This window comes from Delphinapterus leucas, chromosome 14 (assembly GCF_059928025.1).
Source record: "Delphinapterus leucas isolate spDelLeu-1000000601 "Yukka" chromosome 14, BTC_Dleu_Yukka2, whole genome shotgun sequence".
Classification (NCBI taxonomy): domain Eukaryota; kingdom Metazoa; phylum Chordata; class Mammalia; order Artiodactyla; family Monodontidae; genus Delphinapterus; species Delphinapterus leucas.
The window spans coordinates 72298717-72317089 of NC_143142.1; the positions used below are offsets into that span (position 1 = coordinate 72298717).

General features: G+C 38.4%; 1 protein-coding gene across 7 annotated transcripts in view; it reads left to right on the forward strand.

Moving 5' to 3' along the window:
• WDR7 (WD repeat domain 7) overlaps window positions 1–18373 on the forward strand; it is a 375177-nt gene that overhangs the window by 273993 nt on the left and 82811 nt on the right. For 6 of the 7 annotated variants that reach the window (XM_089895232.1, XM_089895231.1, XM_089895230.1 and 3 more), the window contains one exon: window positions 3242–3298. The exons of the other annotated variant lie outside the window; for it this stretch is intronic. In XM_089895232.1, coding sequence (XP_089751358.1) covers window positions 3242–3298 — 57 coding nt within the window. The remainder of the gene's footprint in view (window positions 1–3241; window positions 3299–18373) is intronic. 7 annotated transcript variants of the gene reach the window in all.

Here is an 18373-nt window from a genome sequence, read left to right on the forward strand (position 1 = left end):
CAACAACAAACATATTAACATATCAACAGAAGTAAAACTTATTTTATTGAAAACCTGCCATGTTCGTACCATTGTACGTGCCTTACAGCACTTATTTGCCCTCTACTTATAAATAAATGCCTTTCACTAAATATGAAACTCTAGTCAAAGTCAGTGATGTGAATATCTGTGGTCCAGTCAGGTTTTTGTTTTTAAAATCTTTATATAATGTTGTATTCTTTTTGTTTGTTTGTTTGTTTTCTTCTTTCCTTTACCCTTTCTTAAAGATGCTATGGGTTTTAGCTTAGGCTAACCTCTATAATGTTGCTACATACCAATATTCAGTTCTTATGGTTGGTAGGTCATAAAAAACTATAAAACTTCATTTACTATTTTTTTTTTAATGAGATGATATTTGTCAAAGCACCTAGCAGAATACTTGTGATTTAGGTATTCAGAGAATATTAGTTTCCGGTGGGGGGGGGTATCTCTCCATCTGAGCAATAATGTGAAAACCCAAAATGTGTGTAAGAAATTAGTTAATATTTATTTTAAAGAATTTTATATGCATAAAAACTACAGGATGGCATTATTATCATTTTCATATATGTAAAAAAATTGGTTTACTTCCCAAAATATTAAATAAATTTTAGTCAATGTTATAAAGATGCTCTTCACATCTAAAGTTGTATTAATTCAATTAAGAGCTATTCTAGTATCCTGAAGTCATTGAATATTTAAAAATCAAAAGTACTCTCATTTGGGTTACACATAAATTTCTCTATTTTCTGAGAACCAAGATGAAGTAGCATCGTCAAATGTGGAATGATCCTAAGATTGGTTTTCTTGTTTTTTAGATTTGTTTTGTTTTATAACCTTGACAAGTAGGCTTGTGATTCTGATATGCGTCTGGGTTCAGAATTTTAAAACTTGAATGTGGTAATTTCTCTAAGATTTTCTTTACTGTTAGTAACTTGGCAGTTATTTTTCAGATTGTATTTAAAATTTCCATTTTATTGGTGTCATGAAAGTCTTGGCTTTAAGCTTAGGCTGACCTCTGTATTGTATGTTGCTACATACCAATAGTTTATTCAGGTTTGTTTGTTTATTCATTCATTTATTCAGGTTTATTAATGATTATATGACTTAATATACAATTTAATGAGTGGTGAATCTATCCACTGAAGTATGTTGTTAAGTAAATTTCTTTGTCCTCTGACATATTTACTCAAAACATTTAAGTTTAAGCTACAAATTGTAAGTACAAAGAAAGAAAGAAGGATTGATACAGAATTTTTCTAAGTTTTTTTCATATAATATTTTTCCGTCAGTTGTTAAAGCTTCTTGTAATATCTTCTGCTTGAAAACAGAAATGGATTAGAACACATGCCAGTAAAATTTGATATAATTCTGTCTTCTTACTGACCCGAAACTCACTTGTTGATATTAAAATATGAGGTTATAGACCACAGAAATGAATAATTTGCCAGACTTGAGCCATATGTTTGTATGTAAACTTCTTAGCATCCAGTGTGCCAAGAGGGGCAGACCATCAATACCTAAGTCACAATGTTCAGATGATAGAAATAGAGCAGTTGTTCAAGAGGAACATACCTGTTTGTAGGACTGAGATCAATGTAGAATTGAGAGTCCTCAGAAGAATTTCCATCTGCGGAGCGGGTGGTTGAATCTGCCGATGTGGGACCTGTGGAAGCGGACAGCCAACTGTCATGAGGCCTTTTATGTAAGGGTTTGAACATCTGCAGATACTGAAGGATGGCCATATGCAGTTTATAGACTCAGTTGTTTTACAGATTTGGCGACTCTCAAGAATGTCTTGGGAAAGAGCTCACACATGTCAATATTAAAATACATTCAGTGCCTGTTAGTTGAGAGAACTAAGGACACTAAACACAGGTATTAAGTGCTCACTCTCTTTTAGGCCCTCTGGGGAATAATGATCACTAAGTGTAGTTCCTGGACTGTCTTCAAGAGAATTACCTGATTTCTAGGCTCCCCCTGAGAGCCACTGCATCAGACTGTCATGAAGCGTGATGACTCTTATGCACACTAAAGTTGGAAAACAAGTGCTCTAATAATCCGAAATCAAGAAAACAAAACCTGAGTCATTGTCCTTTGTGACCATGTTCTGTTATGTCAGAGCCTGTATCCTAGAATGCCTTTCTGTTTACATATTGAGTAAACTCAGAATTTCCAAGGAAACATCTAAAGACAGCCCTTCAGCTCCTGCATTCCAGTGATGCACTTAATTTTTAAAGACTTGCCCTTAGACAGTAGCACAGAATACCTGCCAGAGACTTTAACTTCAAACTGTTCATTAATTGACTTTTATCTAAAACTCCATTGAAAAAACCCAGAACAATTAGAAGTTAGTTTAAAAAACACAGGGTCCATTTATCCCTCTACATATTCTAGTTTATATCCCTAGATTAAGCTAAACCATCAGAGAGCTGCCTGTTTGGACCACATTGACCTCCTTCAGCGTTCCCTTCCCCAAGTTCCTTGTCAGTGTTTTGCCTGCAGTTTGCACTGAGGAACCTGCCATGTGAGTGTCTTAAGAAGGTTGACAGTGCAGTTACTGTAAGGGTCATACTGATGTCCATTGTTTAGGGTCCCTTCTGTAAGGACTCAATAAAAACATTTCTTTCAAATCCAGATGACAGGCATTTTTTGTTCGTTTTGTCCTAAGGAACGAGTATATGTTTTTTGTTTTTAATTATACTTAACCAGAGTTAATGTAAACATTTTGCGTTGGTCATTGGGCAGCTCAAAACCAAATTCCCCACCTCACTTTAGTAGTTATGGCTTACATCTCCATTCTCTTTATCTCATCATCACACCTCAAGCTTATCTTCCTTTTCTATCTTTTTACTGAATTATGTTCTATAAGCTTCCCTAAGTCCTTTCTGTAATATGTATGTATATATATGTATTTATGTACATATGTATGTGTATGTGAAATATAACACGTTTATAATTTTATTTCAGAGGCATGGAAACAAAGATAATCATTTTACATATAATACTATGATTATTTTCTAAAAATTAAAAAACGTCTTCTTTGTATTAATTGAAATATCCTAGATCTTCCTGGAGTCATTTATGTATCTGTGGATATTTGTCTATATTTTATTTAGTAAAAGATACAAAAATAACATAATTTTTTAAATTGAACTGTAGTTGATTTACAATATTGTGTTAATTTCAGATGTACAACAAAGTGACTCGGTGTTTTTTTCAGATTATATTCCATTATAGGTTATTACAACATATTGAATATAGTTCCCAGCGCTATACAGTAAGTCCTTGTTGCTTATCTCTTTCATGTATATTAGTTTGTACCTGTTAATCCCATATTCCTAATTTGTCTCTCTTTCCCTCCCTCTCCCCTTTGGTAACCATAAATTTGTTTTCATGTCTGTGAGTCTGTTTCTGTTTCATATACAAATTCATTTGTATTATTTTTAATATTACACATGTAAGTGATATTTGTCTTTCTCTGTTTGACTTATTTCACTAAATATAATATTCTCTAGGTCCACCCATGTTGCTGCAAATAGCAATATTTCATTCTTTTTTATGGCTAAGTAATATATATATATATATCTCACATCTTCTTAAGCCAATTGTCTGTTGATGGACACTTGGGTTGTTTCCATGTCTTGGCTATTGTAAATAGTGCTGCTGTGAACATTGGGGTGCATGTATCTTTTCAAATTAAATTTTTTGTTTTTTTCTGGATTTATGCCCAGGAGTAGAATTGCTGGATCATATGGTAGCTCTATTTTTAGTTTTTAAGGAACCTCCATACTGTTTTCCATAGTGGCGGCACCAATTTACATTCCCACCAACAGTGTAGGAGGGTTCCCTTTTCTCCATACTCTCTCCAGCATTTATTATTTGTAGACTTTTTGATGATAGCCATTCTGACCAGTGTGAGGTTATACCTCATTGTGGTTTTGATTTGTATTGTTGGCCATCTGTATGTCTTCTTTGGAAAAATGCTATGTAGGTCTTCTGTCCATTTTTTAATTGGGTTGTTTGTTTTTTTGATATTGAGTTGTATATTTCAGATATTGACTCCTTTTCAGTCACATCATTTGCAAATATTTTGTCCCATTCTGTAAGTTGTCTTTTTGTTTTGTTAATAGCTTCCTTTGCAGTGCAAAAGCTTTAAAGTTTGAGTGTGTTCCATTTATTTATTTTTGCTTTTATTTCGTTTGCCTTGGGTGACTAATTTAAGAAAATATTGCTACATTTTATGTCAAAGAATGTTTTACCTGTGTTTTCTTCTAGGAGTTTAATAGTGTCATGTCTATATTTAGATCTTTAAACCATTTTTAGTTTATTTTTGTATATGGTGTGAGGAAGTGTTTTGATTCCATTGATTTACATGTAGCAGTCCAGCTTTCCCAGTACCACTTGTGGAAGAGACTTTCTTTTCCCATAGTATATTCTTGCCGCCTTTGTCATAGATTAATTGACCCTAGGTGTGTGGATTTATTTCTGGGCTCTCTATTCTGTTTCATTGATCTATGTGTCTGTTTTTGTGCCAGTACCATGCTGTTTTGATTACTGTAGCTCTGTAGTATAATGTGAAGTCTGGAAGTGTTATGCCTCCAGCTTTGTTCTTTTTCCTCAGGATTGCTTTGGCAATTTTGAGCCATTTATGGTTCCATATTTTAAAAATTACAATTTTAGCTGCTGTGTAAACTTTATAGTCAGATTTAAATATTTCCTAATATTTACATTTTAGTTCCAGGGATATTGTTAAAAATACAGTGGTATCCATTAATAATACAAGAAAATTACTTAGATTTCATTGCCTGTGAGAGACTATAGCATACATATCCTTCAAAACATAGTTATTCAAAATAGTTCTATCACCAGATTTTGCATCGCTGTAACAAATAAAGCTATTTTATTATATAGGAATTAAACTGTATTCTTTCTAGAACACAGATATATTAGCAACAAGATTGTTGCAACATTGAATTAATTTTGTGTTTATGAATAAGCAGACTAAGAAGTACAATAAGGTAACATCTAAGAAATGAATTCCTCTAGATTCTCTCCCATCTCATTGCACTTTGTTTTGCCTTTGTCAATCTCCTAGATCAGGGGTCCCCAACCCCCCGGGCCATGGACCAGCACTGGTCTGTGGCCTGTTAGGAACTGGGCCGCACAGCAGGAGGTGAGCAGCAGGTGAGCAAGTGAAGCTTTATCTGTATTTACAGCCAGATGTAAATACAGATGAAGCAGTCTCCCTATTGCTCGCATTACTGCCTGAGCTCTGCCTCCTGTTAGATCAGTGGCACCATTATATTCTCATAGGAACGCAAACCCTACTGTGAACTAAACATGTGAGGGATCTAGGTTGCGCACTCCTTATGAGAGTCTAATGCCTGATGATCTGAGATGGAGCTGAGGCAGTGATGCTAGCACTGGGGAGCGGCTGCAAATACAGATTATCATTAGCAGAGAGGTTTGACTTCAGAGACACCATAATAAATCAATGCGCTTCATAGCACAAGGAGATCAGCTCCGTGCTTTTTGACCACCTAGAGGGGTGGGATAGGGAGGGTGGGAGGGAGACACAAGAGGGAGGGGATATGGGGATATATGTATACGTATAGCTGATTCACTTTGTTATAAGCAGAAATTAACACAACATTGTAAAGCAATTATACTCCAATAAAGATGTTAAAAAAATAAATCAATGCACTTGAATCATCCCAAAACCATCCTTCCCCACCCCCCACCCCCGCCCCGGTCCATAGAAAAATTGTCTTCCAAGAAACTGGTCCCTGGTGCTAAAAAGATTGGGGACCGCTGTCCTAGGTGATCTTCCAAAAGGCATCATCCAGCTCTCTAGATGATTGTTGTTAGAGGCAGAAGTACAGAGGGTTCTGAGTAATTTACATTTAATTGCCGAGACTATAAATAATACAGCATCCTCAGTTAAAAATATCCTAGACACTAAGAAAGTAGAACTAACATTTTTCGAGGTTTGGATGGGTAAACATCACTGAAGTTTCCTCAGAATTCATTGTTAAAATTTAGTTATCAGTTGCTGTGTTACTGAACTTGAATATCCTTGTGAAGACCCTCATATACAGACCAGCCAGCATGGAGCATGCCATGCTTGACTCAGTTTGATTAATTATTTCTCTTTTGGTCACCATATAAACACTGACTCATTTTACACTACTATATTTGATGCAGTAGCACAAAATACAAAAGTGTAGAAATGCACAGATGTTACTAAACTAAGAGAAAAGCAGTATAGCACACACACAAGTATGATATATACTTGTTATGAAATGAATACTTTAAGGGTTTGTTATTCATTTTGCAAAAGTATTCTTCTAAAATTGAAGTATAGTTGATTTACAATGTTGTGTTAATTTCTGCTGTACAAAAAATATTCTTTACTAATCTCAGAATAGAAAAATTGAAGCTCTCAAAAACTACTGACTATCAAAGCTCAGTTAGAAAGGAAGATAAAGTACCTCTGGAAATATAATGAAATTAAAATATAATTTTTAAATTTAAGCCAATTTTATTATGTTCTTAAGGGCTAGTAGTGAGATAATACATAACAAATAAAGGATTAGAGATTTTTTAATAAAATTCTAAGTTGATGGGACAATATGATTAATTTGGAGAGTAAGAGGTTTTAGGATTTTTTTCATAGCAAAGATTAGATATGCTTCTACATGTGATTTTTAGTCACTTACAGCTCCTCAATTATGCACATTATGAGTAGCTTGAAGAAAGGGGTTTTTGCATCCATTTCTTTTATTGTTTCCCATAGCAAGTAGTAGAGGGCTTCGTCTGGCCAAAAGCCATATACCCCAGAATTCTCACATAGATCCTTTTATCATGCATTTTTATTCTTTTAAGTGGAGGCAATTTATTTGATGTATAACTAAGAGTGATTTGATTTTATGCCTATTAAAGACTTGTCAAATAAATTCATAGATTCAGAAGAAATCCTTTGTTGAGCTCTGTCCCAGTTTTTAGTTTAGAAAATCTGAACACTCAATATAGGCACTCAATAACTGTGGTTGAATAATGATACCAGCTATGCTGCTTCATGTGTTTAGTCCTTAATTTCATCATAATAAATGGTACCAGTTATTTCACTTAAGCAGTGACCTTGCTGCATTATTTTTATAGAATTACAAGTTGTAGAATTTGGAATCTGCAAAGGACCTCACATTATAAATTACCCACCTCTAGCCTTCATTTGACAAACGGACAAACTTACGAGCATTCTTGTGCTGACGATCAGATGAAAGTGAAGCCCAGCTTGACTGAACGGATCTCACAACTGCTCTGTATTCTGCAGGGCGGGGTGTGCACCTGCTGCATAGGCACCCACATGACACAGTTGCTCCATCTCAGCAGAGGATGAGATGGCTGTTGTTGTGTCCCAGGCCCAGGCCTCTTCCTTACTTCATCCTTCCTTTACCATCCTCTCTCAACTCCCCTTGCTCCTTAGATAACCCTTCTCTCAGTTTTTTCTTAAAGATTTTTTTTGATGTGGACTATTTTTTCTTAAAGTCTTTATTGAATTTTTTACAATATTGCTTCTGTTTTATGTTTTGGTTTTTTGGCCATGAGACGTGTGAGATCTTAGCTCCCTGACCAGAGATCAAACCCACATCCCCTGCATTGGAAGGCGAAGTTTCAACCACTGGACCACCAGGGAAGTCCCCTCTTCTCTCACTTTTATCCTCAACTTCTCTTCCTCTGTCTGGAAACGTGCTATTATCTCTCATTTGAAACTTCCTTCCCTCTGTGTCTCCTCTCTCCACTGTCCAGCCTCTCATCTCTCCTTCCCCAGGAAGAAGAGCGTGTGCTCTGTCCATTTTGTCACCTCTCCTGCCCTTTTGATCTACTGTCATCTGGTCTTTGCCCCCACTATTTTGCTAATCTCTCTCTCTCCCCCTGGTTACAAACAACTTTTTTTTTTTTTTTTTTTTGGCTGCACTGGGTCTTTGTTGCTGCAAGTGGGGGCTCCTCTTCGTTGCGACGCGCAGGCTTCTCATTGTGGTGGCTTCTCTTGTGGAGCAAGGGCTCTAGGAGCGCAGGCTTCAGTACTTGTGGCATGTGGGCTGAGTAGTTGTGGCTCGCGGGCTCTAGAATGCAGGCTCAGTAGTTGTGGCACACGGACTTAATTGCTCTGTGGCATATGGGATCTTCCTGGACGAGGGATCGAACCTGTGTCCCCTGCATTGGCAGGTGGATTCTTGACAAATGCACCCCCAGGGAGGTCCCTACAAACAACTTTCCTTTTTTTTTTTTAACATCTTTATTGGAGTATAATTGCTTTACAATGGTGTGTTACTTTCTGCTTTATAACAAAGTGAATCAGTTATACATATACATATGTTCCCATATCTCTTCCCTCTTGCGTCTCCCTCCCTCCCACCTTCCCTATCCCACCCCTCTAGGTGGTCACAAACCACCAAGCTGATCTCCCTATGCTATGCGGCTGCTTCCCATTAGCTATCTGTTTTACATTTGGTAGTGTATATATGTCCATGCCACTCTCTCACTGTGTCACAGCTTACCCTTCCCCCTCCCCATATCCTCAAGTCCATTCTCTAGTAGGTCTGTGTCTTTATTCCCGTCTTACCCCTAGGTTCTTCATGACCTTTTTTTTTTCTTAGATTCCATATATATGTGTTAGCATATGATATTTGTTTTTCTCTTTCTCACTTACTTCACTCTGTATGACAGACTCTAGGTCCATCCACCTCACTACAAATAACTCAATTTCGTTTCTTTTTATAGCTGAGTAATATTCCATTGTGTACATGTGCCACATCTTCTTTATCCATTCATCTGTTGATGGACACTTAGGTTACTTCCATGTGCTGGCTATTGTAAATAGAGCTGCAATGAACATTGTGGTACATGACTCTTTTTCATTTATTTATTTATTTATTTATTTATTTACTTATTTACTTATTTATTTATTTATTTACTTACTTACTTACTTACTTACTTACTTACTTACTTACTTACTTACTTACTTATTTACTTACTTACGGTACGCGGGCCTCTCACTGCTGTGGCCTCTCCCTTTGCGGAGCACAGGCTCCAGGCTCAGCGGCCATGGCTCACGGGCCCAGTCGCTCCGCGGCATGTGGGATCTTCCTGGACTGGGGCACGAACCAGTGTCCCCTGCATTGGCAGGCGGACTCTCAACCACTGCACCACCAGGGAAGCCCGACTCTTTTTGAATTATGGTTTTCTCAGGGTATATGCCCAGTAGTGGGATTGCTGGGTCGTATGGTAGTTCTATTTGTAGTTTTTTAAGGAACCTCCATACTGTTCTCCATAGTGGCTGTATCAATTTACATTCCCACCAGCAGTGCAAGAGTGTTCCCTTTTCTCCACACCCTCTCCAGCATTTATTGTTTCCAGATTTTTTGATGATGGCCATTCTGACTGGTGTGAGATGATATCTCATTGTAGTTTTGATTTGCATTTCTCTAATGATTAATGATATTGAGCATTCTTTCATCTGTTTGTTGCCAATCTGTATATCTTCTTTGGAGAAATGTCTGTTTAGGTCTTCTGCCCATTTTTGGATTGGGTTGTTTCTTTTTTTTGTTATTGAGCTGCATGAGCTGCTTGTAAATTTTGGATATTAATCCTTTGTCTGTTGCTTCATTTGCAGATATTTTCTCCCATTCTGAGGGTTGTCTTTTCATCTTGTTTATGGCTTCCTTTGCTGTGCAAAAGCTTTTAAGTTTCATTAGGTCCCATTTGTTTATTTTTGTTATTTCCATTTCTCTAGGAGGTGGGTCAAAAAGGATCTTGCTGTGATTTATGTCATAGAGTATTCAGCGTATGTTTTCCTCTAAGAGTTTGATAGTGTCTGGCCTTACGTTTAGGCCTCTAATCCATTTGGAGCTTTTTTTTGTGTATGGTGTTAGGCAGTGTTCTAATTTCATACTTTTACATGTAGCTGTACAGTTTTCCCAGCACCACTTATTGAAGAGGCTGTCTTTGTTCCACTGTATATTCTTGCCTCCTTTATCAAAGATAAGGTGACCATATGTGCATGGGTTTATCTCTGGGCTTTCTATCCTGTTCCATTGATCTATGTTTCTGTTTTGTGACAGTACCATACTATCTTGATTACTGTAGCTTTGTAGTATAAAGTCAGGGAGCCTGATTCCTCCAGCTCCATTTTTCTTTCTCAAGATTGCTTTAGCTATTCGGGGTCTTTTGTGTTTCCATACAAATTGTGAAATTTTTTGTTCTAGTTCTGTGAAAAATGCCAGTGGTAGTTTGATAGGGATTGCACTGAATCTGTAGATTGCTTTGGGTAGTAGAGTCATTTTCACAATATTGATTCTTCCAATCCAAGAACATGGTATATCTCTCCATCTATTTGTATCATCTTTAATTTCTTTCATCAGTGTCTTATAATTTTCTGTATACAGGTCTTTTGTCTCCTTAGGTAGGTTTTTACCTAGATATTTTATTCTTTTTGTTGCAATGGTAAATGGGAGTGTTTTCTTAATTTCTCTTTCAGATTTTTCATCATTAGTGTATAGGAATGTAAGAGATTTCTGTGCATTAATTTTGTATCCTGATAATTTACCACATTCATTGATTAGCTCTAGTAGTTTTCTGGTAGCATCTTTAGGATTCTCTATGTGTAGTATCATGTCATCTGCAAACAGTGACAGCTTTACTTCTTCGTTTCCGATTTGGATTCCTTTTATTTCTTTTTCTTCTCTGTTTGCTGTGGCTAACACTTCCAAAACTATGTTTAATAATAGTGGTGAGAGTGGGCAACCTTGTCTTGCTCCTGATCTTAGTGGAAATGCTTTCAGTTTTTCACTATTGAGGACGATGGCTGTGGGTTTGTCATAGATGGCCTTTATTGAGGAAAGTTCCCTCTATGCCTACTTTCTGCAGGGCTTTTATCATAAATGGGTGTTGAATTTTGTCGAAAGCTTTCTCTGCATCTATTGAGATGATCATATGGTTTTTCACCTTCAATTTGTTAATATGGTGTATCACGTTGATTGATTTGCATATATTGAAGAATCCTTGCCTTCTGGAATAAACCCCACTTGATCATGGTGTATGATCCTTTAAATGTGCTGTTGGATTCTGTTTGCTAGTATTTTGTTGAGGATTTTTGCATCTATGTTCATCAGTGGTATTGGCCTGTAGTTTTCTTTCTTTGTGACATCTGTGTTTGGTTTTGGAATCAGGGTGATGGTGGTCTCGTAGAATGAGTTTGGGAGTGTTCCTCCCTCTGCTACATTTTGGAAGAGTTTGAGAAGGATAGGTGTTAGCTCTTCTCTAAATGTTTGATAGAATTCGCCTGTGAAGCCATCTGGTCCTGGGCTTTTGTTTGTTAGAAGATTTTTAATCACAGTTTCAATTTCAGTGCTTGTGATTGGTCTGTTCATATTTTCTATTTCTTCCTGGTTCAGTCTTGGCAGGTTGTGCATTTCTAAGGATTTGTCCATTTCTTCCAGGTTGTCCATTTTATTGGCATAGAGTTGCTTGTAGTAATCTCTCATGATCCTTTGTATTTCTGCAGTGTCAGTTGTTACTTCTCCTTTTTCATTTCTGATTCTATTGAGTCTTCTCCCTTATTTCCTTGATGAGTCTGGCTAATGGTTTATCAATTTTGTTTATCTTCTCAAAGAACCAGCTTTTAGTTTTATTGATCTTTGCTATCGTTTCCTTCATTTGTTTTTCATTTATTTCTGATCTGATCTTTATGATTTCTTTCCTTCTGCTAACTTTGGGGTTTTTTGTTCTTCTTTCTCTAATTGCTTTAGGTTCAAGATTGGGTTGTTTATTTGAGATGTTTCCTGTTTCTTAAGGTAGGATTGTATTGCTATAAACTTTCCTCTTAGAACTGCTATTGCTGCATCCCATAGGTTTTGGGTTGTCGTGTCTCCATAATCATTTGTTTCTAGGTTTTTTTTGATTTCCTCTTTGATTCCTTCAGTGATCGCTTCGTTATTAAGTAGTGTATTGTTTAGCCTCCATGTGTTTGTATTTTTTACAGATCTTTTCCTGTAATTGATATCTAGTCTCATAGTGTTGTGGTCAGAAAAGATACTTGATACGATTTCAATTTTCTTAAATTTACCAAGGCTTGATTTGTGACCCAAGATATGATCTATCCTGGAGAATGTTCCATGAGCACTTGAGAAAACTGTGTATTCTGTTGTTTTTGGATGGAATGTCCTATAAATATCAATTAAGTCCATCTTGTTTAATGTATCATTTAAAGCTTGTGTTTACTTATTTATTTTCATTTTGGATGATCTGTCCATTGGTGAAAGTGGGGTGTTAAAGTCCCGTATTATGAATTTGTTACTGTCGATTTCCCCTTTTATGGCTGTTAGTATTTGCCTTATGTATTGAGGTGCTCCTATGTTGGGTGTATAAATATTTACAATTGTTATATCTTCTTCTTGGATCGATCCCTTGATCATTATGTAGTATCCTTCTTTGTCTCTTGTAATAGCCTTTATTTTATTTTGTCTGATATTAGAATTTCTACTCCAGCTTTCTTTTGATTTCCATTTGCATGGAATATATTTTTCCATTCCCTCACTTTCAGTCTGTATGTGTCCCTAGGTCTGAAGTGGGTCTCTTGTAGACAGCATATATATGGGTCTTGTTTTTGTATCCATTCAGCCAGTCTGTGTCTTTTGGTGGGAGGATTTAATCCATTTACATTTAAGGTAATTATCGATATGTATGTTCCTATTCCCATTTTCTTAATTGTTTTGGGTTTATTATTGTAGCTCTTTTCCTTCTCTTGTGTTTCTTGCCTGGAGAAGTTCCTTTAGCATTTGTTGTAAAGCTGGTTTGGTGGTGCTGAACTCTCTCAGCTTTTGCTTGTCTGTAAATGTTTTAATTTCTCTGTTGAATTTGAATGAGATCCTTGCTGGGTAGAGTAATCTTGGTTGTAGGTTTTTCTCCTTCATCACTTTAAATATGTCCTGCCACTCCCTTCTGGCTTGCAGCGTTTCTGCTGAAAGATCAGCTGTTAACCTTATGGGGAGTCCCTTGTGTGTTATTTGTTGTTTTTCCCTTGCTGCTTTTAATGTGTTTTCTTTGTATTTAATTTTTGATAGTTTGATTAATATGTGTCTTGGCATGTTTCTCCTTGGATTTACCCTGTATGGGACTCTCTGTGCTTCCTGGACTTGATTAACTGTTTCCTTTCCCATATTAGGGAAGTTTTCAACTATAATCTCTTCAAATATTTTCTCAGTCCCTTTCTTTTTCTCTTCTTCTTCTGGGACCCTTATAATTCCAATATTGGTGCGTTTAATGTTGTCTCTGAGACTGTCCTCAGTTCTTTTCATTCTTTTTTCTTTATTCTGCTCTGCAGTAGTTATTTCCACTATTTTATCTTCCAGGTCACTTATCCATTCTTCTGCCTCAGTTATTCTGCTATTTATCCCTCTAGAGAATATTTAACTTCATTTATTGTGTTGTTCATCATTGTTTGTTTGCTCTTTAGTTCTTCTAGGTCCTTGTTAAATGTTTCTTGCATTTTCTCTATTCTATTTCCAAGATTTTGGATCATCTTTACTATCATTATCCTGAATCCTTTTTCAGGTAGACTGCCTATATTCTCTTCATTTGTTAGGTCTGGTTGGTTTTTACCTTGCTCCTTCATCTGCTGTGTGTTTTTCTGTCTTCTCGTTTTGCTTAACTTACTGTGGTTGGAGTCTCCTTTTCACAGGCTGCAAATTCGTAGTTCTCGTTGTTTTTGGTGTCTGTTCCCCATGGCTAAGGTTGGTTCAGTGACTTGTGTAGGCTTCCTGGTGGAGGGTACTAGTTCCTGTGTTCCGGTGGATGTGGCTGGATCTTGTCTTTCTGGTGGGCAGATCCACGTCTGGTGGTGTGTTTTGGGGTGTCTGTGGCCTTAGTATGATTTTAGGCAGCCTCTCTGCTAATAGATGGGGCTGTGTTCCTGTCTTGCTAGTTGTCTGGCATAGGGTGTCCAGCACTGTAGCTTGCTGGTCGTTGAGTGAAGCTGGGTCTTGGTGTTGAGATGGAGATCTCTGGGAGATTTTCGCCGTTTGATATTACGTGGAGCTGGGAGGTCTCTTGTGGACCAGTGTCCTGAAGTTGGCTGTCCCACCTCAGAGGCACAGCCCTGACGCCTGGCTGGAGCACCAAGAGCCTTTCATCCACACGGAAAAAGAGGAAAAGGGGAAAAAATAATATATCTTGCTCCCAAAGTCCACCTCCTCAATTTGGGATGATTCATTGTCTATTCAGGTATTCTGCAGATGTAGGGTACATCAAGTTGATTGTGGAGATTTAATCCGCTGCTCCTGAGGCTGCTAGAAGAGATTTCCCTGTCTCTTCTGTGTTCGCACAGTTCCCGGGGTTCAGCTTTGGATTTGGCCCCGCCTCTGCGTGTAGGTCGCCCGAGGGCGTCTGTTCTTCGCTCAGACAGGACGGGGTTAAAGGAGCCGCTGATTCGGGGGCTCTGACTCACTCAGACCGGGGGGAGGGAGGGGGACGTAGTGCGGGGCGAGCCTGCGGCGGCAGAGGCCAGCGTGACGTTGCATCAGCCTGAGGCGCGCCGTGCGTTCTCCCGGGGAAGTTGTCCCTGGATCCCGGGACCCTGGCAGTGGCGGGCTGCACAGGCTCCGCGGAAGACGGGTGTGGAGAGTGACCTGTGCTCGCACACAGGCTTCTTGGTGGCGGCAGCAGCAGCCTTAGTGTCCCATGCCTGTCTCTGGTGTCCGCGCTGATAGCCGTGGCTCACCCCCATCTCTGGAGCTTGTTTAGGCGATGCTCTGAATCCCCTCTCCTCACGCACCCTGAAACAATGGTCTCTTGCCTCTTCAGCAGCTCCAGACTTTTTCCCAGACTCCCTCCCGGCTAGCCGTGGCACACTAACCCCCTACAGGCTTTGTTCACGCCGCCAACCCCAGTCCTCTCCCTGCGCTCTGACCGAAGCCCGAGCCTCAGCTCCCAGCCCCGGCCGCCCCGGCGGGTGAGCAGACAAACCTTTCAGTCTGGTGAGTGCTGGTCGGCACCGATCCTCCGTGCGGGAATCTCTCCGCTTTTCCCTCTGCACCCCTGTTGCTGCGCCCTCCTCCGCGGATCCGAAGCTTCCCCCTCCGCCACCCGCAGTCTCCGCCCGCGAAGGGGCTTCCTAGTGTGTAGAAACCTTTCCTCCTTCACGGCTCCCTCCCACTGGTGCAGGTCCCATACCTATCCTTTTGTCTCTGTTTTTTCTTTTTCTTTTGCCCTACCCAGGTACGTGGGGAGTTTCTTGCCTTTTGGGAGGTCTGAGGTCTTCTGCCAGCGTTCAGTAGGTGTTCTGTAGGAGTTGTTCCACGTGTAGGTGTATTTCTGATGTATTTGTGGGGAGGAAGGTGATCTCCGCGTCTTACTCTTCCGCCATCTTCTCAAATCCTCCAAACAACTTTTTGATTGCCAAATGCTTTTCAAACTTGAGTGTAGTGGTTCTCAAACTTTTGGTCTCAGAATCCCTTAAAAATTGAAGACCGTGAAGAATTTTTGTTTATAAAAGTTGTATCTATAGATTTTTAATATATTAGAAATGAAAACTGAGATTTTTAAAATAATATTTATTGACTTATTTAATAATAAAAAACTCAATTCGTGTTGATATAAAAACTTATTTTTGTGAAAAATAACTACTTGCCAAAACAGAAAAACTACTGAGAAATGTAGCATTGCTTAACATTTTTGCAGATTTCTTTAATGTCTGGCTTAATAGAAGACAGATGGATTTTTATATCTGCACATGTCTTTAATCTGTTGCCATATGTTGTTTTAGTTGAAGTTTATGGTGAAAATCTGGCCTTGCATAGATATATAATTGAAAAAGGGAGTCATATTTCAATAGCCTTTTAAAATAATTGTGCATCTTCTTTGGTAGTTCACCAAAACTCAACATGTAATCGTTTTTTAAAGGTTAGCTGCAATGTGGAATTTGTAATTTTAATGAACTTTTCATACTGTTACGTTCCATCCATTGGGTGGGTCTTTGAGTGGTTTCTTGAGTGTGTCTTTCACCCATGCATGATTTTATAACATTATGCACTTGTCTTTGGAAAATCTTGGTTTGAATTATATGTAAATTCTCCATATACTGTCACGTTGCAATCCACAATATCAGAACTCTTATTTGCTAATATCGCTGCTGATCTCATAAAAAAAAAAGTCAGTGAGTATTGGGAAGCCAGATTCTATTTTCCAAAATTTCTACTTGAAAGCTTGAATTTTATCATTGGCAACAAATTCTGTCAGTTGCTTTCCTGGACGGGAACAAAGCAGTTCATGTTCAAGAAAATGTCTGCCAAATACTCGAGTCCAAATAATCATAGTTTCTCTTTTGGTTATACTTTCAGTGAAAGTGAAGAAACAGCTAGTTAAGCTTGCACCTCAGTCTTCCAAGCGTTTTCCCCTGAGACACCAATCATATTTCCGTTGACATTAGAATTGCTTTATGTATACTTCCCATTCTGTCACAGTGAATAATAAAACAACATGTACTCAAGGGTCAAAATTTAAATAAGATTAATAATTTTTACTGCTTCATCAAGGATATTCTTAAGTGGAAACACTTTGTTGTTTTATTTACTACCAGTGCATGGCAGTGAAGTGTATAATGATGCCTAGTACAGTTTTGTGCCACTGCCTTGATTCAGACTGAAGTACCAGCAGTTTTACCCATCACTGTATACCATCAGTGCCAGTTCAACACAATGAAAAGATCATATGACATCTCAGGAGTTTTACAAAAATAGTTTGATCTCACACACTTCCCAATAGGAGCATAAGGCCCCCAAGGCATCCGCAGACCACACTTGGTGGAGAACCTCTGATTTAGTGGAACCTTTGGTTGCACTGAAATATGAAACTTACTTCTTCTTTCTGAAAACTCTTCTGTTTTCTGCATCCTCTGTATCCTGAAGTCATAACCTTTCCCAGGATCCAGTACTTGGGGAGAAGGTAGGGTAGACAGGAAGATCTGGGATTAGTTTTTTTTGAGGCTCAGTACAAATCCTGAAACTTATTCTACTTACTTTAAAGGACTCTTCACTTTTCTGGGGATTCCTGGCTATCCTCAAATGGCAATGCTGCTGGCCCCAGAAGGGGGCCTCCTTAAAGAATCCTAGATGCTTGGTGTTACCCACAGTACCGTGATACATGACACCTGGCAGCAAAACTGTGTACCATTGGGCTTACGTTACAGATGATATCCTATTAAATGTGTCAGGCATTCTTCAAGTCCCAGTCTCAGTTCACTATGCTCAGGGCACATCAGTCATTTTTCTACTACTTGAATAAGGACAAACTTATTTCTACCTCTGTGCACTGTGCTAGGTTGGGCCAGTGTGGGCCGTTCAGCTCCATCCGGTCAGTCAGGGTCCATGCCCGCCCTCAAAGGCCTTGAAGTTGGCTTGGCAGATACAGAGCAGAAAATCAGAGAAATGTCGCAACACTATGATAGAAGGGTATCCAGAGAAGATTCCCAGGTGCTGTGATGGGAGGAACACAAAGTGGGGGACCTGGCAGGTGTGCACAGTAGTTAAAAGGAGGACTGGTGATGTTTTAGCTGTAATGACCCATATGGGAAAATAATCTAAAAAAGAGGAGATATATGTATATGTGTAACTGATTCACTTTGCTGTACAGCAGAAACTAACACAACATTGTAAATCAACTCTACTCCAATAAAAATGTTTTAAAAATGATAAAAAAGAAAAAGAGAAAAAAAAAAAAAAGATGAGTGATTGTTTATCAGCCAGAGAAATCCTGACTGCAAACCCTAAGCCATTTCCATATGCAAAATTGGCTGTCACTGAATGAAATACCATATTAAATGCGATTATAAATCTCTGACCAATGAATCAGTGATCACTTTGCAAAAATTATAGTGTGTATTCTTTTCCATTGCATATTTCACTGCTAAGAATGAAGAAATTCTCAATCATAGACCCGAGCAATATATTTGATGTCTTAGCTACTTGGACTTCTTAGTAGGAATTAAAAAGACAGGAGTAAGGAGGAAACTAACTTTAAAGAACTCAGGATGTAAATTTCTCTAATTTACTGTAAATGGATAAATCACCTAAGTCTTTGTAGTATAGACATTGAAATTTAAAGTATTTTTTATGGTTTTCCTGGATTTAACTGATTATCTCTCAATGGGCCTTTTAATATGATTTTCATAGAAAATGTACTTTATATTAAAGCACTTTTTTTTTTTTTTTTTTGCGGTACGCGGGCCTCTCACTGCTGTGGCCCCTCCACCTGCGGAGCACAGGCTCCAGACGCGCAGGCTCAGCGGCCATGGCTC